At 40.0% G+C, this 25,691-nt stretch overlaps 1 protein-coding gene across 3 annotated transcripts in view; it reads right to left on the reverse strand.

Moving 5' to 3' along the window:
- Nucleotides 1-25,691, reverse strand: part of adcy1.S (adenylate cyclase 1 (brain) S homeolog) — a 142,869-nt gene that overhangs the window by 75,653 nt on the left and 41,525 nt on the right. For 2 of the 3 annotated variants that reach the window (XM_041567579.1, XM_041567581.1), the window contains exons 5-6: nucleotides 17,949-18,076; nucleotides 10,347-10,376 (exon numbers count right to left, since the gene is read on the reverse strand). In XM_041567579.1, coding sequence (XP_041423513.1) covers nucleotides 10,347-10,376; nucleotides 17,949-18,076 — 158 coding nt within the window. The remainder of the gene's footprint in view (nucleotides 1-10,346; nucleotides 10,377-17,948; nucleotides 18,077-25,691) is intronic. The other variant, XM_041567580.1, reaches the window with a different exon arrangement.

Consider the following 25,691-nt stretch of genomic DNA (forward strand, 5'->3'; position numbering starts at 1 on the left):
ATTATGAATGAGGCGTGGCATGATGGGGGCTAAGCGATTGGCAAGAATTTTGGAGAATAACTTTAAGTCAGAGTTTAGTAAAGCTATTGCCCTATAATTGGAGCACAATGTTGCATCTTTACCCTCCTTAGGAATCAAAGCTAAGTATGAAGTGAGATCGGTATGTGGGATAGGATTACCGTTAAGATATTCATTGAACAGTTTTGTAAGAAAAGGTGAGAAAATATGGAGAAAGGTCTTATAGTACTCATAGGGGAATCCGTCAGGCCCTGGGGTTTTAGCGTTCGGCATTGATTTAAGCGTCATTGCTATCTCCTCCGGAGTGATGGGCCGGTTAAGAGTCTGTAAATCCAAATCCGTGAATTTTGGCAGATTAGCTTCCGTCAGAAAATCCGTAATAGGGTCAGAATCTGGGGCATTACCAACAGGCAATTGTAGATCTAGATTGTATAACTGGCGATAATAGTCATGAAATATCTGTCCTATTTGATCAGGGTTATAAGTTAGCTGTCCTGTCGGGGTCTTTATAGCAGTTATCCTAGAGGAAGCCTTTTGCTCTCTAAGTTTTTTCGCTAGAAGAGTGTGTTGCTTGTCCCCTTTCTCATAATATTTCAATTTAGTCCAAACTATAGCTTTCTCTACATCTTTATATTTGGCTGCCTTAAGTTTATTTCTCACTTGTAGAATTTGCGTCAGCACAGTGGTCGAATTTTGAATATTATAAGATCTCTCCAATGTGCAAAGTTGGGTTTGAAGATCAGTAAAAGAGTTAGAGTATAGCTTCCTCTTTTGTGCAGTAAGAGCTATAAATCTACCTCTAATAGTAGCCTTATGAGCTTCCCAGTGGGGTTCCCTGCGTGGGGGTGTGGTAAGGTGCAATTGCAAAGTAATAGGGGAATGATCGGACCAAGTAATGGGGTGTATATCTGTGGAGTAGTGAAGTGTTAAACAGGGATGCGAAATAAGGAACTAATCTATACGTGTATGGAGTTTGTGCGGGTTAGAATAAAATGTGAATTGTTTCTCATTGGGATGATTGATTCTCCATGCGTCAAATAGAGAAAATTGTCTCAGTAACTGTCGAAATTTCTTGGACATGTTGTGGGAAGGTTGATTGGGTGCCTGTTGGGAGCGATCCATCGTTTGGGAAAAAGTCATATTAAAATCACCTCCGACGATAAGATAAGGGTGGAATGTGTCCAAGTGTCGCTGTAGGGTCTTCGAGAGGAAAGTGCATTGCCTACTGTTGGGGGAAAATATATATTAAGCAAGCTAATTGGGATTCCTGCATACGTAGCCAATAACAATAGATAGTGGCCGTCAGGGTCACTAATGGTCTGAGTGACCATAAGGGGGCAATCTTTGTGAATTAGGATGGCTACTCCAGCCTTCTTGTGGTTACCGGAAGCATAATAGCTGTTCGGGAAATATTTGGAAGAGAGTTTGTGAGGTTTGGAAGCATCAAAGTGGGTTTCTTGTATAAAAGCTACGTCCGCCCCCGAGAGTCTCAGTTCCTTAAGAGTCAGATACCTTTTAGTTATACTGTTCAAACCTTTAACATTCAACGATATCAACTTAACCATTATGGATCATCCAAGGAGGGAGCGGTAAACTGACACAGGGGGGAGTCTCTCCAGGGTCGGAGTTTCTATGTCTCATAGGTAACAACATCATCAATTGCAACCCATCATAAACAACAATTTGCATATTTATACAGAGCATACCCAACGGAACATGGAGCTGACATCCAGACATCACATACACATTTACTAACCATTCAAGTTTGAGTGCAGACAAAAATAGGGAGTCAAATACCAAGGCTGAAAACAACATGAATAAAAACAGGGTTAACTGGTTAAAAATTCCGTTAAGAAAATACACATATGAAATACTGAAGTGGCAATACAAAAGTCCGGACTGAAAAATTCCTGGCTCAATATACCAAGGCATATATGAGCCAAAAAAAAGAGCCGACGGCTCTATTGAGGGGGGATAGGAAACTCGTGGAGTAGCGCAAAGCTAGGCGGCATCGCGCCGTCTGACCTGTAGCAGCTGACAAAATCAGTGGTTAAACAAACCGAAAGGCAAAGTCATCCTTCACACACTGGAGGAGAGGGACTGAGCGCAAGTGTGGGTTCCTGCGAAGATATAGGGGCCTTGTTCCATATAGGAGTGAGTGGTGACTTAGCTGGAGATTGGCGGGAGGAGGTGGTAGGACTTCTGGACTGGAGTCCCAGTGCAGCCAGCAGCTTATTCCCCTTTGCCGGATTGAGGAGAGTGCGGCTTGTGCCACGATGGTTGACAATCAACTTAAAGGGGAAACCCCATCGATAAGGAATTCCGTTTTCTCTCAATTTCTGTGTAACCGGTTTAAGCTCCCTTCGTTTAGCCAGGGTGACCGGGGACAGGTCCGCAAATATCTGCAGTTTATGATTCTGAAATTCAACCGTCTGCATTGAACGTGTCGCAGAGGCTATCAGTTCCTTGCCCTCATAGTAATGGAATCGCGCAATAATGTCACGCGGTGGTTTATTGTCTGGGGGCCTGGAGGCCAGTGAGTGATGGGCCCTGTCAAGTGACCAAAGGGTTGAGGGTGCCTGAGGGCAGAGCATTCCGAATAAATACTGTAAATATTTCCCAATCTCTGGGCCACCCACGGTTTCAGGGACTCCCCGAAACCTTAGATTCTGCCTTCTTGACCTGTTTTCTAAATCTTCACAGTTGTCCTTAAGGTATGTTAGTTCATCTCGTAAGGAACAATTTTCATCCTCCAAAAGACCCAGCCTTTGAGCAATGTCATCAGTATATGTCTCTAGTTTGTCAGTTCGCTCACCCAAGTCATTCAGATCTCTTTGAACCTCCCTAATTGCTGATGTGACTGCCCGGGAGACTGCTTGCGCAATGGTGTCTTGCAGGGCCTCTTTAAGCTGCGCCAACTGTTGCGCCAATATTGGGGCAGTAACAGGCTGAAGGTGGCCTGGGAGGGAATCAGCATCGAGAGACTGACCTGCGATATGTGGTTGCGGACTGTCAGGATCCGGCGGCAGCGATGAGGGAGAAGCGCTGGAAGAATCACAGCCGCGGTGCGCAGTAGCTCCTGCGGCGCCATCTTGTTTGTCAGCATGTCGGCGCTGCGTCAGTGGCCGTTGCAGGTACGGAGACATGGTAGCGGCCTGATCTTTAGGTTTTTTCTTGCCCATTGTAGATGTCGGGGTATCACTGAATGTACTTGACCCGATCGTAAGCTGCAGGATAAGCTGGTTGCTGAAGTTCGGGCTTGTAAGGTCAGTTAAGGCACGGAGCTCCTAGTCAGTTCGTGCTTCCTCCATCAAGGTTGGCCACGCCCCCCGTTAACATTATTTTTAACTGTGCCTAACATGGCAAACAGATGTAGTATTAGTCACTCAAACATAACACTGAAATGTAACAAAGTGTTTTAGTCCTTTATTAGCATATTGGTAAATTACAACTATGACAATAATACAAATTTATAAAGCATTTCTTGCTATAAGTTGGAAATAGGTTAAATGTCTGAAAAGTTATCATTCAGTAATAAAAGCTAAGAAATCATTCTACTTTTTGTAATGACAGTTTGGACTCCAGAGTTCACTCTTTCAAGATCATATGGATGACAATTAAAGGGCTTCTCCTCAGGGCCACTTCTGCAATGAGGCAAGGTGAGAACCTTGCCTCAGGCGGCAGTGAGTAGCCAGTTAAAAGGGGAGGCAAAAAGCCACCTCTTGTAACATTAAGAGCCGAATTTCTGGTATCAACCCGGGAATTCGACTTGGCTAGTGCAGAGAAAGCTATGGCACTCATTGCACTAGTGATGCTGCCCTCCTTTGACCCACTCTGACATTAAAGGAAAACTATACCCCCAAAATGAACACTTAAGCAACAGATAGTTCATATCATATTAAGTGGCATATTAAAGAATCTTACCAAACTGGAATATATATTTAAGTAAATATTGCCCTTTTACATCTCTTGCCTTGAACCACCATTTTGTGCTGGACTGTGTGCTGCCTCAGAGATCACCTGACCAGAAATACTACAACTCTAACTGTAACATGAAGAAGTGTTGAAGCAAAAGACACAGCTCTGTCTGTTAATTGGCTCATGTGACCTAACAAGTATGGTTTGTTGGTATGTTTGTGAGTATAGTGAATCCTACGATCCCAGGGGGCGGCCCTTATTTTTTAAAATGGCAATTTTCTATTTATAATTACCCAATGGCACATACTACTAGAAAAGTATATTATTATGAAAATGGTTTATTTACATGAAGCAGGATTTTACATATGAGCTGTTTTATGCAATATCTTTTCATAGAGACCTACATTGTTTGGGGGGTATAGTTTTCCTTTAATTTTTAAGTGCAGAGCAGGAGAGGGGGGCAGCTGCCGCCTGAGACAGCAGCCCCTGAATTGCCCCTGCTTTTCCTGTTAAGTCAGGCTTAATATGGCTGAAGAGCTGTATAAACACTGACCAATTTATGAGGTGTTGCTATTCTAACGAGGAACTTCGAAGCACACACTAATGTGAAGAATGAGTAATGAAAAAAATATGGCTCCACGGAGAGATAACCTACAGAAGCATGTTTTGAAGAATATTTCAAGTACTAGAAAGTATAATTTTCCTTTAAAAAGAATGTAAACAAAATGCAAAATGCACATCTACAATATAAGTTTACCTACACATAAAAAAATTATACTAGTGGTGTTCTGTGGCGGTGTGTGCTGCCTTCTGCAGCACAAATAAAGGTTTGTGTTACCAACCACCAATAAAGAAAATTTTCTAACAATCCATAAAGTGCTCATATATCAGTAAAAAATTAATTGAAGTAAATTTTTATACAACTGAAATAGTTTTATAGTGATCAAATGGAAAAATGTCTGAAACTGTTGAGAAGTAGTCTAATTCCACAAATGATAAATATATTTCATATTTAATATCTTTAGAATTAAGCATGACCCCAAAACAGACCTTCATTTAATCAGATAAAAAAATGCAACAAATGATTTGAAAAACTATTTATAGCCTTATAAGAATTTATATATACCCAATAAATCAAGTGAGTTTAAGAACTCACTTCAGATTTTCCTTAAATCCTCAAACCTGTTACCCACCTAATAATAAACCAGGCCCGATGGGGTAGAATAAGCAAAATTTGCCCATCCATGTTTGGGCAACCGATTGTAAAACAAATCCCAAAAAACTGTTGTTATAAGTTAAAATGATAAAATGTCATACTTTAAGCAATAGTTATCTAAACATCTTGTAGTCGTTGGAGAATGCTTGGTACATTGGGATTAAAACCAAGAACATACTGTACTACTTGATCCATAAATGGTGAAACATATATTAAAAATGAAGGGGGGCTATTTAAAATTATTAGCAGGATGTCAGGCAGAATGTAGCACTAATTTAAAAAATGCCATCATGGAGCACACAACAAATAGTTATTGTATGCTACCAAAATTGCGGCCATAAAAGTGACATTTCTGCAAGGGTTTCTGAATGTCACTCTGTAAAGTGCCCAGAAATTATTGAATATTTATAAGGAGGGTTGGGTTTATTTCAATGTAAAACATTATTAATGTCAATCATATGGGAAAATATTGGTGAAATTACAAAATGCACACAGATGCACTAAATCTATAATACTATACAATAATATTAAAAAATTGTACAGATTGTCAACAAGAATATTTTGCATTTAGTTGTTTAGAGCGTTAGTCACATGACTTGTATTTGAATTGGCTGGTATAGTTTACTATGAAAAGGATCTTGAACAGTATTACTTGAACAGTAATAAAAATGTCCCTACAGTATATCAAAAACATAGAGGAATATTCACTAAACTGTCTCATCTAACTCCACTAAATTTTGCCTCAATTCGCCAAGTGTATTTTCACATCTTTTGTTTCCTAAAAATCCTAAGTATGCTTTTGTCTGAGAAATGTGGCAAATTTTACTTTGTAAATTCACTAGTGTATTACCTGTCACATAGAATTTCCATTTATTGAATATTAGCATGGAGGAGATGACATAGATACTAAATAGATACACAATATACAAAATGTGAAAGGATTTTGACACTGCAAAAAGAATGTTAGCCAGTTAGTAAATTGACAATGTTGTGGTAAATTTTTACTTTTGCCCTTTTGTACGTGAGATCAAAATCTTACTATTACTTTCTATAATCAATTGCTTTTTTTTTTCTTTGTGCAGGTTTTTTCACACAATCAAGTATTTAAAAAAATGAACAAAACACTCAATGTTCTTTTTTATCCCTTGATCAGAACAAGCATTTTCCCCTCTTAATATCAAAATTATTTGTTATGTTAAATGTTTTAATGTTTATGGGTTTGCTGGCCACAGAATTTATGAAGCTGATTTTAGTGAACAGCACCTGTATTTACTTTATAATATTCAACTGCAAAACTGCGCATGTGTAAAACTATAGTATCAGATTCCATCCAATCAATTAAGAAGCCTACTGTTTCTACATAATTCACATTAGATTGTTTAGCACTGAAGTGTGAATCTAAAACTAGCTGAAAGATCTCTAAATTGGGTAACTAGGCGGAAATTTGTCAATGTGACGGAAGCCTGAATATTAAAATGTAATACATTCAATGCATTATGTTCTGATTACCATAGCATATTAAGATCAATTACCTGCTCTCACTAAAATTCCACCATATGTATGTGCTTTTCATTGCAGTACCTTAAAAAGATGAAATAGGAAGTAACTGACTGGTTGGTTTTTAACCACTTAGATTTTTTTTAATTCAGCCGATATTTAAAACTATCTTTGTCCAAAACAGTTGCTACTGTAATGGCATGAATTTCCTCATAGTACTACTCAAAAAGATATCTGCCTGTAGGTTTGGTGGTGAGACCACTGCTGATGGAGCTGAAATGGTGGTAGGGAAAGAGCAAAGAGGAGTAGATGAGAACAAAGAAATAAAAGTGAGTGCACATGATGAAGGAAGGGAGAACAGTGGGCAAGTCAGGAAGAAAAAGAATGGGAATTCATAAGAATTCATAAGAAGGGGGAGAGGACAAGTTAAAAGAGTAAAGAGGGTCAGAATGGGTATACAATAGGAAGAGTGGTAACAATAGGAAGGTAGAATATAGTGTTATGAGGTGAGGGGAATGTTAAATAGATTTTTAGATGTATAGAAGCAGAAAGTGGAAGAAGAGGGTAAAAAGGCGAAATAAGAAAATGTAGAAGACATAGGGGCAAATTAATAAAGGGCGAATTTTCGCCAGCGACCACTTCGCCACACTTCGCGCCACTTCACCAGGCGCAAATTCATTACTACTACACTAATTCACTAAAATGCAAAGTTTCATCTCAGCTGCCAAACGCTGGTAAATTTTCATTAGCGTTACATTGGCTAGGTGAGCATTTCATACCAAATTTTCGCTAGCGTTCATTTCTGCCTAGGGAAACTTCATTAGCACTCTTATGCTTAGGTTAATTTGAATAGGGCTAGCTAATTGTCCTCTACGCCTGTTATTGAATTGGTGATGTCCCTGTGGATGTGATTTCTAGCGAAATATCACTAGCATTGGCCACTTCAATCTTTAGTGAATCTGCCCCATAGATGGAAGTGGCCAAAGAAGAAAAAAAGCTATCGGTGGATAACCAGAAAGGGAAAAAAACAAGCAAACATACAAAATTATAACTATGCCGGAAATGGGACTTAACCCCCAAGACTTCTCCTCCTGGACAATACAATATGATGAAAGAGCAATATGACAAAAAGGCAATATTTATTCCCAATCATGTTAAAAACAGGCAGTGCTGCATCTAAAGAGAGGGATCCCTACTTAACCTCGCTGGATACAATAGAAAGTAAATGATGTAAAGTTGTAAACTAAACACGATATTGTGTAACTCAATGAGCAAATTGCAACATTGTATTTATGAGCATGATTTTCACATTGTGATATGCATGACACGAATTAGTGAGCCTGCGTGGATCCTGTTAGTCCAGTGTTAACAGGCATAAAGGATGCTCAAAGAATATTCTGCAAAGTTATTCAATAGCTGTGGCTAATAAGCATATTAAGCTGTATGCAGTCCAAGTGCGTCCTGGTGGTACTGGTGTTGTGCTTTGCAATATTATACTCAACGCTTAAACCGTGGAGTTAATGTGTGATGGCTGGAAACTGGTCGAATTAGATGGGCATGAGCAGGATAATCAGTCCCATAAATTAATTTGGCGACTCATCGATCGCAATGGTGTAAATGATCAGTTCCACCCACCCTGTTAGTGGTACAGGTAATTAGCCCCAAGCGCTCCCGGTATTAGTGCAGCGTAGTTCAAGCAGAAATAAAGTTTATACAGACCATGTGTCTGAAAGTATCACCACCAGACCACCTCCAGTTCGAAGGGTCCTCATAGATATTAAGCAGCACATTGGGCTTGTTCCGCGGATCCTCGGGTATGGGGGCCCTCTTCTCCCTCGCGCAGCACTGCGCCTCGACAGCCGTTTCGCTACCACAGTAGCTTTGTCAAGAGGCCAAATAATATTAATAAATATTGCCTTTTTAGCATTAAAGCTCTTTCGTCATATTGTAATAAATATTGCCTTTTTAGCATTATAGCTGGTATCTTGTCATATTGTATTGTCCAGGAGGAGAAGTCTTGTTGGTTAAGTCCCAGTTCTGGCATAGTTACAATTTACATATTTGATTGAGGATGCCCCAACACTTCTAACTCCTGGTTTTTTTCAATAATTACTCCACTCTGCTTAATCCCAGATATTTCTACATACAAAATTAAATACAGCAGACAATAAGTGGGGAAATGCATGTTATAAAAATCTATGATGAACTATTGTTGTGTACTGTGGATCTTTGCTGAACATACACCTGAATAAAATCTACAGTGGGAACTCTCTTAGCCTCTCTGGCAAGTACAACTGCCTCCCTTAATTAATTTACAGTGCAGTTACACAGAAAACAATGGAGTTTGATACATGTGATCTATTTATGGTTCAGAGAAGATGAGTCTGGCTTGGCAAGACATTGAGATATGTGTGCTTTCATTAAAATGCGTGTATCTGTATAATGTGCTTGGAATGCAAATAACCACAACTCTTTGGGGAATATTTATTATGCTATGTAAAACTACTTTTGCTGAAAAAACTGGGTAAAAAGCTGGGTAAAATAAATGGAGAGTTTATAACGGTGTGTGTACTTTTACAGCATGCAAACGCCAGATTTGAACCTCTATTTCACATTGTTTCCTGTAGAAGTCACTCCAAGAAGAAAAATTTCATGTAGTTTCTTAAGCCATTTTCTACACAGCAAAGCCTGGCGATGTGTTGTGTATTATACTGTAGTTATAAAATATACCCCTTACTGCATAAAGTAGACATGCAACAAATTCACTATTTTAGGATTTCTCCAAACCCTGAATCCTTTGTAAAAGATTCTGCCAAATACTGAGATGAATCCAAACCCTTATTTACATATATATCATCCCTGTCTTTTGGTCAAATAAAGAAGAAGGGAAGTGAGTTCCCCCAAAACATGCAAGTCATCCTTACACCTTAAACCCAAATAAGAAGTGTACAGCCCTTGCAGTGTTACAGGAATTTGAAATAATAAAATAAATAGACAGTAATAGCAGAGATGGTAATTGTTGACTTTTTAAAAAGGCATGAAACATTTTGCACATTTTTCTGAGCTGTGTGATATTTAATGCCTTTAGTAAGTATAAATGTTTGAATACTAAACACACAATCTGCAGATCCTGACATCAACATCACAGGAATGCAAACATTCACTGACAAATAGGGATTGGCGACTTTGACCCATTTAGTTTCGCCAAAAATTTGCCGCCAGCGAATCGTCGCTGACGCCCATTAAAGTCTATGGGCGTCCAAATTTTTTTGACGCATGGCGAAATTTTTTTGTCGCGCGCAGCCATACAAGTCTATGGGTGTAAATTCAGCCGCGAAACAAGGCGAATAAATTCGCCCATCCCTACTGACAAATTGAAAATGCAGTAAATTATTTTCCATTCACTGTAACTGTATTTTCTAATAGCAATTTTTCACTAAAATATTTAAAAAGGCATGGCTAAAAACAGTCATGCACATATTGTTTAGTACCGATAACTATTGTTCAGTGTATGGAAAAAGTACTATGCAGAGTGTAATATAACATAACATAAGGTCAAGGATCCTAAAAACTACAAGGTCTCCAATTTCAAGCATCTATATGGGAAGATAAGCATACTACATGCCAGATGAAATCTAAGTAGCACGCACAAGTACAGTACATAAAACGTAATGAAACAATGGATTTAGGTACTGACACATTCAGGTCCAGAACGCGTGGCTTGAATCTGGATCAGGACATAAGTAAATATGAAGAAAAATAAATTAGTCACAATGAGCTATACAGTAATTAAAAGGAATAAAAAATTAAACAAAACAATAATTGCTAGCACTACTTTGTAAACAAATTAGCAGAAATATGGTGAATATGCATTTATACGGGTCTGCAAAATCCCATGAAAGTTAAAAGTTGTAAATATATATAAGTATTATTTTTGAAGAAAATTAATCAATATTGTGTACTCCAGAGTGTATCATGATAAACTCCAAATAGTAACTGTGTACATATAGGGGGTTATTTATCAAAATCCAAAAATATCTCATTATTTTCTTAAATCTACTCCGACCAAATCTGCACTGGTTATTTTCCCTTATTTATCAATACGTTTTCCCTAAAATTTCCTATGCAGAAACAAAACTCGAAAAAATCTTGAAAAATTTTAATCCTACAAATTTTTCCGATTTTCCGCCGGAAAACTAGTTTTTTGGATTTCTGCCCGAAAACCACAAAATCTTCGGATTATTGCACGAAACCCAGCAAAGATCAGGATATCTTCGGACATTGACTTATATACAACCTCGGCAGGCCTGAGATGCCGGTTTTTCAGAATCTGACTTTTTCCATCCTCGGAGTATACTAAATCCTAAAAAAATTAGGTTTTAGATAAGTAAAAAATTAGTTTTTTATTTCACTAAAAATCTAAATTTTTCTGAGTTTTTGGCATTCAGACTTTAATAAATAACCCCCTTTGATAATTAGGAAGTACAGTAGATATATTTGCTGATATACCAGGTAAAAGATAAGACTTTTAATATTATTCATTGTTATCAACAAGCATCGATTCCTGTCTCAAAGCAACAGATCTGTCCAGTATGTCCATTCCCCTTAATTATAGTAAGGGCAACTTTACAAAACAGTCTAGTCTGAAACCTTTTGACTGACTATACATCAGCTTTTGCTCTAAGTCACAGAATGTATGTTTACAAAGTTCTATCTAATAAAAAAGATGAATTATGTGTTAGCATGTAACATTTTTTGCTGCTATCACACTGCTGCTGCTGCCAACTCAAAATCTGCTTCCCTACAAAATAACTGGTGAGCAGGTAAGACACAAAATGGGAACATTCTTTGACCAAGATGGCAACCCTATCACAAATATTTTTTAGGGTGCTTGTATGAAGTGCTGTTAGTTTTTTTGCATTCGAATATCCGAATCTCGAATAATTAGTCGTTTTCGGAGCAAAAAAAACCTACAAATTATTTGAGATTTATTACAGTCTGATGGTCTAAAAACTCTGAATCTGAAACCCCGGCATCTAAAAGCTCTCAAGGTCCTGTATAAGTCAATGGGGAAGGTCCGAGTGTCTGAGCTGATGTCCGTACCAATAGCCGATGATTTTCACGAAAAACTACGAAAACTCAGAAAAAATCTTAGTTTTTGTGTAAAACACCAAACAATTCGGAGTTTTCAGGGAAAGCTCCAAATTTTTCGGTGTTTTGCCTGACCCTATTTTTTCTGGGCTTTATTCGTCATAAATAAGGTCCATTCGGGAATTCAGAGTTGCTCTGAGTTGTATATTAGAAATACTGAGATAAATTCGGACCTTGATAAATAAACCCCATAGTATCATAGTCTTCTTCAAAGTATCTTACACCTCTGTATTTTTTTAAAAAATGCTTAAATAAATAAATATATTTAAATACCTTTATTCCCACACAAAATGAACACTTTCTTATCGAAATACAAATAACTATTAAATAACTTAATTAGGCAACTAGCTAAAGTGTATGTGGCAGATAACTTACAGTGGCAGGTCGGGAATGTTCCGACCTTTGTGGAGGGGACAATTATTGGACTGCACCAAAGTGACAAGAAGAGAAAATTCACCACTAGGGATGCACCAAATCCACTTTTTTGGATTCGGCCGAACCCCCGAATCCTTCAAGAAAGATTTGGCCGAATACCGAACCTAATCCGAACCCTAATTTGCATATGTAAGGGGAAAACATTTTTTACTTCCTTGTTTTCTGACAAAAAGTCAAGTCAAGCAATTTCCTTCCCCACCCCTAATTTGCATATGCAAATTAGGGTTCGATTCGTCCGGGCAGAAGGATTCGGCCGAATCCTGTAGAAAAAAGGCAGAATCCTGACCAAACCCCGAACCGAATCCTGGATTCAGTGCATCCCTATTCACCACCAATTTCAAGAGCAATACCTGGTGTCACCCTACATGACACATAGGGTTTTTTTCTGTAAAATCTGGAAATGTTTCACTATTTTCTTAAAAACCAGTCAACTAAACTCCCGTGCACATTTTACAGTATTTATCAATAAATTTACTCAAAAAATCTGGTGCCAGGAAAATTGTCTAAAAAAATCAAATATCAAATATTCAGGTACCTTGTTTCAGTTGTCAGAACCAACAGTGCACAGAATTGCAATAGACACACAGAGTGACACACAGTGACACACAGTGCATTCAATAGCAATAACATTTACAAATATGTTCATAAACATTACAATTTGAAATACATATATAATGGAAACTTTGCAAAGTTATTTCAATGAGGGTTATAAGAAGCGACCCTGAAATCTTAGCATGCTTGTTCAGTTTAAGAAGTTTAAGAAGTTTTCTATACATCTTATGTTAAAATAGTTGATGTACTATGTTGCACATAGAGGAAACAAAGGGGCAAATTCACTAAGCAGCGAAAATGCGCTAGCGACGCCTTCGCCACACTTCGCCAGGCGAATTTTCGCTAGGGCGCCGCTAATTCACTAAATCCGAGGTTGCGCTCAGGGAGGCGAACGGTAGCGAATTTGCGCAAGGGTTAATTCATCAAGCAAATCGAAGTTACGCTAGCGATGCCTAATTTGCATACGGCGCCAAGTTAAAGTTGAATGGACGTATTTGTAGCAGCAAGCAAATACATTACACTACACAAGCCTGGGAAACCTTCATAAAATACAATAGAGTTGTTATTTTGCCCTACACATGTGCCCACTGTATAGTTTAGGTGCAATATGTTAGGAAATGTAGGGGTGAAGGAGGGTACCCCCAAAAAAATTTACGATCTTTTTCAGCCTATCACCCTTAAAAAAGGAAAAAACGCCAGCCTTTTTTGGGACTGGCGTTTTTAGTGAATTGCGTAAGTTAGTGAATTAGCGCATCTTCGTCTGGCGTAAGGGTGCGAAAGTAGCGCTAGAGTAGGTCTACTTCGCTAGCGAATTTAGGCCATCGGCCGTTAGTGAATTGGCGAAGTTACGAAATGACGTCACGCTGGCGAATTTGCGCCAGCGTTAGTCACTTTGCCCTTTAATGAATCTCCCCCTATATATCCACACTATTAAATCTATAATACTATGTGTCTCCTGGATGAGGTTTATTATATTTTGAATATTGTAATACATCATTTAGTTGTCCTGAATGTAACAGATCAAGTTTACTCAACTTTACAACTCAGGAAACAGAATTTTATTCTAGCACCAAACACACTATCAAACCATTTCAAAGCTTCAACACCCAATCTTCCCAAGGTATATCAAAGAAAATATATATAAAAATATCTGGCTTTATAGTCTGCCTTCTTGCTCTTTAAGCTAATCTGTAAAGAAAAACTCTAAAACCTTCTAATGAAGAATAGGATACTGATAAATGTAACCTCTTCTCCAACTCAGAAAATATGTAGGGTGCAGGACACAGCTAGCATTTTGGATAGTCCTGCCACAGGCATGCTAAACAGTAGAGATATCAGGGCCAGTTATGCTGGAAGAAGATGTGTTTTCTAAAGCATGAAAAGGAATTTAAAGGAACCCCATTCCAACATTCTTTCTGCCTTCCAGCAGCATAAAGAAAATTACAGCAACAGTAACATAGTAACACAGTAACATAGTAAGTAAGGTTGAAAAAAGACACATGTCCATGTCCATCTGCCAGTTGATCCAGAGGAAGGCAAAAAACCCATCTGAAGCCTCTCCAATTTGCCTCAGAGGGGGAAAAATTCCTTCCTGACTCCAAAATGGCAATCGGACTAGTCCCTGGATCAATTTGGACTATGAGCTATTTCCCATAACCCTGTATTCCCTTACTTGCTAAAAAGCTATCCAACCTCTTCTTAAAGCTATCTAATGTATCAGCCTGTACAACTGATTCAGGGAGAGAATTCCACATTTTCACAGCTCTCACTGTAAAAAACCCCTTTAGAATATTTAGGCGTAACCTCTTTTCTTCTAATCGGAATGGGTGACCTTGTGTCAGATGGAAAGACCTACTGGTAAATAAAGCATTAGAGAGATTATTATATGATCCCCTTATATATTTATACATAGTCATCATATCATCATAAAACTGTACGGCATATTCTAGATGGCGTGACTCTATGCCCCTTTTAATACAGCTCAAGACCTTATTTGCCCTTGATGCTGCCGACTGGCATTGCTTGCTACAGCCAAGTTTATCATCTACAAGGACTCCAAGGTCCTTTTCCATAATGGATTTGCCTAGTGCAGTCCCATTAAGGGTATAAGTGGCTTGGATATTTTTACATCCCAGGTGCATGACTTTACATTTATCAACATTGAATCTCATTTGCCACTTAGCTGCCCAGATTGCTAGTTTGTCAAGATCATGTTGTAAGGATGCCACATCTTGGATGGAATTAATTGGGCTGCATAATTTTGTGTCATCTGCAAACACTGATACATTACTTACAATACCCTCCCCTAAGTCATTAATGAACAAGTTAAATAAAAGTGGACCCAATACTGAGCCCTGGGGGACCCCACTAAGAACCTTACTCCAAGTATCAGAGTGACTGGGGGACTGGCAGCTGTGCTTTCAATCTCAGCAGGACACCCCCGCTCCAGGTGTAGGAAATTAAGTCAATTAACAAGAGAGCTGAGAGAAGCAAACGAAGAGGCAGAACTTGCTGCTAAGTGCTCTTTATTGCACACAACATGTTTCGGGCCCAGAGCCCTTTATCAAGTGTGATATCACTTGATAAAGGGCTCTGGGCCCGAAACATGTTGTTGACTGCCCACAAACCATTAATAAAACTAAAAAAATATATAATTAGAAAATAAAATATTAAATGGTAAACTTTACCAAGAAATAATCCTTTCTTGATAGCTCTGGGAAGGCGTTAGAGATTCCAGGTTCTCATTAACTACAGTAACTAACTAACTAACTAACTAACTAACTAACAAACTTACACATTTTGCAAAAGCAGGGGAGCAAAATACCCAGGCTTCTGTGGTGATCTAACTTTTAAATTTGTATAGATGTTGTGTCCTACCTTATGAGAAGGAGGCCCTCTAACTGTGTCACTAGAAGACAGAAAGAATTTGTGTAACTCACTACTGAAGAGATGATCTGCTAGAGGCAAATATAAAATGTGTCAATAGAAATGTAAATTAGGTAATAACTTGCTGAAACAAAGTCAGAATACAATTTTTTTCTTCTTCTTAGTAGTTCTAATAATTCCGATGGAATTTTAACCCCTTTTTAGAGAAATGTAACACATCTTGGGGCAAATTTACTTATGGTCGAATATCGAGCGTTAATTAACTATCGATATTCGACTGCCGAATGGAAATGCTTCGACTTTGAATATCGAAGTCGAAGGATTTACCACAATTCGTTCGATTCGAAGGATTTTAATCCATCGATCGAACGATTTTTGTTCGACCAAAAAAAGCTTGCAAAGCCTATGGGGACCTTCCCCATAGGCTAACATTGATTTTGGTAGGTTTTACGTGGCGAACTAGGGGGTCGAAGTTTTTTTTAAAGAGACAGTACTTTGACTATCGAATGGTCGAACGATTTTTAGTTCAAATAGTTCGATTCAAAGTCGTAGTCGAAGGTGGAAGTAGCCAATTCGATGGTCGAAGTAGCCAAAAAAAACCATTCGAAATTCAAAGTTTTTTTTATTCTATTCTTTCACTTGAACTAAGTAAATGGGCCCCAAGCTGCCCCCTGTCCCTCTCAGCACAAATGTATATACCTTAGCTATGTGTCTTGTTATAGATAGCTATAAGGGGCTTGTTATTTATTTTATTTCTTCATTATGGCACTTAAAGCCACACCAAGTTCTTATCATCCCAAACCCCAAACCTTCCCAAACCCCCAAGTCATTTTCTATCTCAATAATCAGACTGAAAACACCAGGCTGCCCACTTAACCACATGCAACCTCTAACCACTATGATCAGCAGAACTCACCTACTGTACCAGTCCTCCCAACTGACTTAATTTTTCAGCGTTCAATATCAAGATCATATGAACCTACCTACTGACAGCTGGCATTTTTACCACCTTGTTTGTGTTGGCAGTGTGCCCTGCTGGGACACTAATGTAAATCTGTTGCTAGAAGTGTTGCCTGGTAATGCTAGAACTTGGTCTTCTATCCATTAATGAACAAAACATAAGAATATATATCATATATTTAACCAATTTCTGTACTTGCTTAACTCATGCCTGTCTCACCAGTTAATAATTTTTTCAGCCTAACACTATATTTAGCATTTTAAAATACATTAAGGTTAGGAAGCAATTAAAAAGTTCTGAAAACTGAGAGTGACTGAAAATACAATGCAGTGCTACAGATTTCTAATATGCAGAGTATGTATGTAAGCAGTATGGCAGCTTCATTGTGCTCCGGGGCATGATAAATGATCTCCTTTTGGATTACGATGTGACCCATTAATGCCTATTTACATTTTGCACTAGGGACTGTAATCCTTGACGGTCTACCACTCCGGGTCATATAACAACATTAAAACATGGCTAGTTACCCTTTAGAGAAATGGCAATGTTTTGTTGCCCTCGGTTGATTTTCTCTCTCATGGGTGACAAAGCCCCTAAAAACACCCTTTAACGTAGAAGAATGGGGTTTGCTGCATGTGGCTATAAGGCACACTTGTGGAAAAATGCAGAAGAAGGCAATTCCATGAGATTAAGTCAGATTACAGCATGTGAATTAGAAAGTATTTTTACATCAGATGATCCCCATTTTTCTGCATTTTTGGACACTTTCTCAATTGCGAAAATTTTCCCACTGGCAACAAAGCAATATGTGTGCCATTGCCCTGACTTTTACAATACAATGTCATAGAAGTGTAAAAATTTAAAAATGCGCTCCCTTTAAGGTGTCTTTTCTTTCACTTCAAAATTGATCATTTAAAAGTAGTGTTTGTTTAGACACAATGTAAAGTGACTATGAGTGTGTGTTTAGACACAATGTAAAGTGATTATGATATAAATCAAAGCAAATTACTTATGTTGCATTTATTTTGCTGCCACAATGACAACCTATTTTCTTTTATGGAACCTATGGATCTTCTGATATAGCTGAAATAAGTCAAATTATACTTCCTATCAATAATGAGTTTGCAAATAAATATTATAAACAAGTAAATATTAATTATTAATTATTCATATTAAATTGTCCTCATTTACTAGGGAGATGCATATATTTTGAGAATGGGGACAAGTTTGTTCTATTAATTGTGTTAAATCTACATTGCTACATGGGAATTTAACTATTTAAATGAAACAAAGTATTCAGAGAGATGTACTTACGTAATGGTGTCAATCATATCCAGCCCCATTTCGACACAGCAGTGTGCATGATCAGTTTTGGGTTGAGTGAGCCCCGACACACAATAATAACAGTCTCCAAGGATCTTTATTCTCCTGCAGTGGTTTTCCTTTAGCAAAAAATGAGTTTCTATTACATTTTGCATTATATAACATACAGTACTAGTTTTAATAGTAACTTCCTATACTTAGTGAAATTCTGTGATATCATTTACCAAAACAGCGCTAAGGAACCTGTAAAACGATACTGTTATTGAAGGGATTGGAGAGATTACTAAAAAAACAATTACAGGGTAAAAAAAAACAACCAGCACTAATTCTAGAGAGATAATTCCAGAGAGAAAAGCCATCACTACATGGATGCAGCAGTTATGGATGGATGCAGCAGTATGTTATTTTACTGACCTGAAATTGGGACATACATTAATGCTTGTTTTAGATTTGTTTTCTTCCTTAGCAACTGTGTATACCTAATTATAGGTGCTATTTACAGTTTCAAAGGTTTTGTGACCTAAATTAACAGCTCTCCCTTTATGGCAGGGACCAACCCTGTTTCAGAACTGTGCTCCTCAGGGACTTATGTCCCCATTTGCAGTCACTGGGATGACAAGAGGTTCCCCCATGCATAATGAAGCTTGTCCCATAATTTCACATCTACTTGGGAACTCTAGCAACCTCCAAATAAATTCCCTGTCACCCTGGCTACTTTTCCCTTCACCCTGGCTGTTGCACATATAGCAGAATATAATTAATTATGCAGACAATGGCAAACTCTATTTTTACACTTTGATAAATAAACTCCAGTGTGTGAAATTATTTGATACATAGTTCATGTAATCAGACAAAAAATATTATTGCTAGTAGTATTGCTTTATCCATCAAAAACAGCCCTAACATATTTTTGTATAACTGTCCTTTGTTTGACTTCATTTATTTGATTTCTCAATGGTAAACAATGACAATGATCCGCTTGTAAAAATTATGTTAAAGGGATCCTGTCATCGGAAAACATGTTTTTTTCAAAACGCATCAGTTAATAGTAGTACTCCAGCAGAATTCTGCACTGAAATCCATTTCTCAAAAGAGCAAACAGATTTTTTTTATATTCAATTTTGAAATCTGACATGGGGCTAGACATTTTGTCAATTTCCCAGCTGCCCCTGGTCATGTGACTTGTGCCTGCACTTTAGGGGAGAAATGCTTTCTGGCAGGCTGCTGTTTTTCCTTCTCAATGTAACTGAATGTGTCTCAGTGAGACATGGGTTTTTACTATTGAGTGTTGTTCTTAGATCTACCAGGCAGCTGTTATCTTGTGTTAGGGAGCTGCTATCTGATTACCTTCCCATTGTTCTTTTGTTTGGCTGCTGGGGGGGAAAAGGGAGGGGGGTGATATCACTCCAACTTCCAGTACAGCAGTAAAGAGTGATCGAAGTTTATCAGAGCACAAGTCACATGACTGGGGGCAGCTGGGATATTGACAAAATGTCTAGCCCCATGTCAGATTTCAAAATTGAATATAAAAAAATCTGTTTGCTCTTTTGAGAAATGGATTTCAGTGCAGAATTCTGCTGGAGGAGCAGCACTATTAACTGATTCATTTTGAAAAAATGTTTTTTTTTTCCCATGATAGTATCCCTTTAAACTGACTAGAGGCTGAACTTGGCTATTGAGAGCTGCCTTAGGGTGGTGGGTTAGAAAACTGTAGGACATGGGAGTATACGTAGATGCATGCAATGATGTTTAATTATACATAACCACAACTAAAGAAACTTGCGTGCACTTGTTTATTGAATGATACATATAACACCTGCATGTGTATGTTTTCTAAATTATTTTCATTTAGGCATTTTAATTGCTTTTATGGGTTATCATTCTAGGGCTAATATTATTTTGATTAATTCACTAAATGCTACTAGCAAAATTGCCATAATAGGAGTTTTTGTATGCTAAATGTACTCATTTATTGTACATAAATGTATTGTACAAAGCAATAAAAAAATGGCATGTACAGTAAATATGTGTTATTATAATAATATGTTTCCATTAAAGTAAAAAAAGAAATCCCTATTCACTGCTGGGTTGCCACTAAATATGACAAGCCATATTCATGACTAGAATTGCAAGGTTTGTTCCCCCATTATATTTATGATGTAAAAGGTGTCCCCCCTAAAAGAGTGAAGAGTAAGATTATTATTTCTTAAATGGTACAGAATTTTTAATTGACTATATTTTAAAAGTGTCTCATTTCAGGAAGATGAAGCTTATATAAAATTTTCATTTTCCAGTGTACAAGCCGGACGGGAATTATAGTGGATGGCAGATATGTATCCCCGGTTTTTAGGTTCTGAGCCATCCATTTAAGAATGTTCCCTTTAAGAAACACCAGAGGGTTAAGCAGCCAGAAGGTGGGCTGGACAGCCAAGGGGTGTTTAAGGGAGTCAGCAGCAGGTGTGCAGTGTGTTAGAGAAGGAGCTGCACAGGAGGGCTGGGATGTATTGTTGGAATGTCTGGACTTTCAGAGACCTGGGGGGCCTGATAGCCAGGGGGATATTTTCCTGGTGTTTTCCCCACAGACTAAGCCTGGACAGTACCTTGGGGTACTGAAAACGCTGAAGTAATCTATTTTGTTTATTGCTGGACTATGTTGCTGAATGAAGCTGTTTTTTTTCTGTTACATTTTGACTGCTGCTGGAAGCTCTTTGTGTTCAAAATAAACGGACTGTTTTTCTTTTCACCTTGGAGTGGCCTGCATTTATGCTAACAATCCCGCTGTGATCCCCATAACTTCACAACTGGTGCTCGGATGCGGGCAGGCACTACCAAAGAAAACGTTTTTTTTTCTGAAAACTGACATTTAAAGAGACAGTAACCTATTTTTGCTAAAGATGGAGGAACTGTTGCAGCAAATGTCTCGTGCTACAGTTCAGCTTCAGCAGAGTATGGTCGTGCAGCAGCAGGCTACAGAGGCGCAGCAGCAGGCTACAGAGGCCCAGCAAAAGAGCCTGGAGGCTCAAGTATTGGCTTTGCGAGAGTCTGTAAATTTACAAGTAACTGCCTTACACGAGGCTACCATTATCCACCAGCAATCCACAGATGCTCAGTTACTGGCGTTGCGAGCATCTGCAACTTCACAGGCAACTGCCTTAAAAGAGGCTACAATTACTCAAGCCAAGGTGTTGGCTGAGGCTGTCCAGCAGTTTGCTCCAGGACGGGAGTCCGTTGTCATGGTCCAGGGGAACCCGGTAACCACCCGGGCAAGTCATTTTCTCCAAAAGCTGAGTCCCACCGATGATGTGGAGGCCTTTCTTACCACGTTTGAGAGGACTGCAGAGCTAGAAGGGTGGCCCGAGATAAATGGGCCGGCCTAATAGCTCCATTTCTGTCTGGTGATCCACAAAAGGCATATTAACCCAGATGACGCCATGAATTATGATCGGCTAAAAGCAGAGATCCTGGCCCGCCTAGGGGTAACCACTGCAGTAAGAGCTCAGAGGGTACACAGGTGGAAATATCAAACTAAACTACCGCCTAGATCACAGATGCACAACCTTATCCATTTGGTTACCAAGTGGCTGCAACCCGAGGATCTGAATGGACCCCAAATTGTGGAGCGAGTTGTGACAGATCGTTATCTTCGGTCCCTCCCTGTTGACCTGCAGCATTGGGTGAATCATGGGGACCCCAAAACCGCAGATCAGCTGGTCAAAATAGTTGAGATGTACACGGCCACCGAGGAACTACTGGCTCCCACAGGTCAGCGACCCTTCATCAGCTCACGTCCGGAGAAATCTACGCCAGCCCGGAAAAGTTCCCCGCAGAGTCCTAGGCTCAGTGTGAAAGAAAGTGGAGACGTGTCACCCCCTGCCCAACAAGGGGTACCCGCAGATACCTCTTCACCCCGGAAGGGGGGGAACGTGCAATGTTGGAGGTGTCAAGCCTTGGGCCACACTGGAGCACAATGCCTATTGAAGGAGGAGCCCATGGAGTGTGGGGCTCTCCAGCAACTGTCCTGTTATGCCCACAAAGTTTGCACTGCATACCCTGACTCAGTTAAGGGGCAGTTCGAGTGTACTGTCTACATTAATCAGGTTCCAGTCAAGGCTCTCCTGGTTTCAGGGAGCATGGTGACCCTGGTATTGGACAGTGTTATTGGCAAATTTGAACCAGTGTCCAAGTCACTCCGGGTAATTTGCATCCACGGAGATACCCGGTCTTACCCACTAGTCCCAGTGACCATCACTGTTGATGGGGAATCCGTGGTGCATGAGGTGGCAGTGGTGAGTAAACTGCTACACTCCGTTATTGTGGGACGTGACTTTCAAAAGTTCTAGGAATTATGGGACAGTATGGAGAAGAAATCCACTGACTTGGGGGTGCTGAAAATGATATAATGCATGAATGTAAAAATGATATTGTGTCACAGCCCCAAACTCTGGAAAAGGGTAATAAGGTAATTGAGGATCCTGGTCAGAGGACCGAGCCGTCCTCTGAGGAGGGGAGGGGATTTCTTCCCGTCACAGGTAATGCTTGGGAAGGATGATGAGGATGATTCATTAAGCCCCGTATCTCCTGATATAGATGTGTCAAGGGGAGCCTTTAGCACTGCCAAGATGCAGGATCCTACCTTAGTTAACGCCCAAGAACAAGTGGTGGTGATAAATGGGGTTTCCCAAGAACCAGGTGCAGAGAAACGTTGGCCACACTTCGCTGTAAATGGCGATCTACTCTATAGAGTCACCAAGGTCCGTGAGGAGGTGGTGGAACAACTGTTAGTTCCAAAGCCATACAGATGAATGGTACTTGACCTGGCGCATGATGATGCACTGGGTGGACACTTGGGGGCAGAGAAGACTGAAGCAAGAATTACAAACCATTTTTTCTGGCCAGGTTTAAAGTCCGAAGTAAAAACCTACTGTGCGTCCTGTCCTACCTGCCACTTAACAGCTCCGGCTTCTCATTTTCGCAGCCCCTTGGTGCCCTTACCCATTATCGAGGTACCATTCGAACGTATAGCAATGGACTTGGTGGGTCCCCTGGTAAAATCTGCCCGAGGGCATCAGTATATCTTGGTAATCCTTGATTACGCCCGATACCCGGAAGCCATTCCCTTAAGGAATGCCACATCTATAACCATTGCCAGGGAGTTGTTTCTGATGTTTTCAAGGTTTCCCAAGGAGACACTCACTGACCAGGGTACCCCATTCATGTCAAAGGTTATGTCAGGTGTGTGCAAATTGTTCCAGATAAAGCAATTACGTACGTCTGTCTACCATCCTCAGACAGACGGCTTAGTGGAACGGTTTAATAAGACCTTAAAAACCATGCTTAAGCGGGTGGTACAAAAAGACGGTAAGGATTGGGATTGTCTATTACCTGCTCTTTTATTTGCAATTCGGGAGGTGCCTCAGGCATCCACAGGGTTCTCTCCTTTTGAGTTAGTGTACGGGCGCAGGCCCAAAGGACTGCTTGATATTGTCAAGGAGGCTTGGGAGAGTGAAGCTACTCCCCACAAAAGTGTTTTGGAGCATATCTCTCAAATGAGGGAAAGGATCGCAGGAGTGATGCCTTTGGTTAAGGAACACTTGCAAAGAGCCCAGGAGGCTCAGCGCCGGGTATACAACCGGTCCGCTAAGGTGAGGCAATGTCAAGTGGGAGATAGAGTGGCAATGTTGATCCCCACTGTGGAGAGCAAATTCTTGGCCAGATGGCAGGGCCCATTTGAAATTGTAGAAAAAGTGGGCGAGGTGAACTATAAGGTTCACCAACCTTGTAAGAGAAAGCCCTACCAAATCTATCACATAAATTTGTTAAAGCCTTGAAAGGATAGAGAACAAGTTTCGGCAATGGCTAGTGGGAAACATAAGTCTCAGGTTGGTGCTGACAGTGTCCTGGTAGCTACAGCATTGTCAAAAGCCCAGACCCAGCAAGTAAGGGAGTTTCTGCAGAGAAACAAAGATATTTTTTCTGATTTGCCGGGGATCACTAATGTCATAGAGCATGATGTAATTACAGAGCCGGGAGTAAAGGTTTGTCTCGAACCGCATTCCAGAAGCTCGTCGGAAGGCTGTCTCAGAAGAGGTAAAAAAAATGCTGGAGTTAGGGGTTATTGAAGAGTTACAGAGTGAATGATCAAGTCCCATTGTGTTGGTACCCAAGCCCAACGGTACTCTGCGATTCTGCAATGATTTCAGAAAACTCAATGACATTTCAAAATTTGATGCCTATCCTATGCCCCGGGTAGACGAACTTATAGAGAGGTAATATCCTGCCCGTTATATTACCACTTTGGACCTCACCAAGGGGTACTGGCAAATACTCTGAGCAACAAAATCATGGAGCACCAGGCAGCATTTGGGGTCATATAAAAAGTCCAAATTTATTGAAAAATCATAAAATCATGGAGAGCAAACCAGTAAACATAGCCCCACACCTTATGGACTTTTTATATGACCCCAAATGCTGCCTGGTGCTCCACGATTTTGTTGCTCAGAGGATTCAGTGTCTACGTGTTCGTCCGGAAACGCGTGCATGTGTCAGCACAGACGGCAAGGTCGGCATACAGCGAGTGTGGGTGAGTGCTCTCTATTATCTACTTTGTACTGGCAAATACAAATGAAATCACAGCACCATCCACATTGTGTATAATCTTAAAAAGCCTTTATTGGATTTCTGGCTTGGATCTCAAACGAACAAGGGGTACTGGCAAATACCCCTAACCCAGACGGCAAAAGAGAAAACCGCATTCTCCACTCCAGATGGCCATTTTCAATATAAAAGAATGCCCTTTGGTTTACAAACTGCCCCAGCAACGTTTCAAAGGGCAATGGACAAACTTTTGAGGTCCCATCAGAGGTACACATCTGTTTACCTGGATGACATTGTCATCTTTAGTAGGGACTGGGATTCCCATTTGCCTAAAGTCCAGGCAGTTCTTGACTCCCTGAGACAGGGTGGGTTCACGGTGAATCCCGAAAAGTGTGCCATAGGGATGGAAGAGGCAAGATACCTTGGGTACATTGTAGGTAGAGGGCAAGTAAAACCCCAGATAAATAAGGTAGATGCTGTCCAGAACTGGCCCCGCGCTAAAACAAAGAAACAGGTACAAGCATTCCTGGGAATGATTGGGTACTACCGTAGGTTTGTCCCCAACTTTGCCACAGTAGCAGCCCCATTGACTGATCTGACCAAAGGTCGGAAGTCAGTCATAGTTGATTGGAACATGGATGCTGAAAAGGCTTTCCTCAAACTCAAGTCCGCTCTTTGTCACCACCCTATCTTGGTGGCACCAGATTTCTCAAAGAAATTTATTGTGCGGACGGATGCTTCAGACGTAGGTCTGGGAGCTGTCCTATCACAGGTCATTAATGGGGAAGAGCATCCCGTGGTGTTTCTCAGTAGAAAGCTGACTGCAGCAGAGAAATATGCAATAGTTGAGCGAGAATGCCTAGCCATTAAGTGGGCCTTGGACTCCGTCCAAGTAATATAAAACCTCCGTTATTACCTTTTAGGTAGGAGATTCCGTCTGATCTCTGATCATGCCCCACTCACCTGGATGAAGCAGAAAAAAAGGGGCAAATGCCAGGGTAACCCGATGGTTCCTGGCACTCCAGGAGTTCAAATATACTGTAGAGCACAGACCCGGGAAACCGCATATGAATGCGGATGCTTTGTCCCGAGTCCATTGTCTAGGCTCTACTAGTGCCTCCACCTCCCCTGGGTTGAGGC

This window comes from Xenopus laevis, chromosome 6S, assembly GCF_017654675.1.
Source record: "Xenopus laevis strain J_2021 chromosome 6S, Xenopus_laevis_v10.1, whole genome shotgun sequence".
Taxonomy (NCBI): Eukaryota; Metazoa; Chordata; class Amphibia; order Anura; family Pipidae; genus Xenopus; species Xenopus laevis.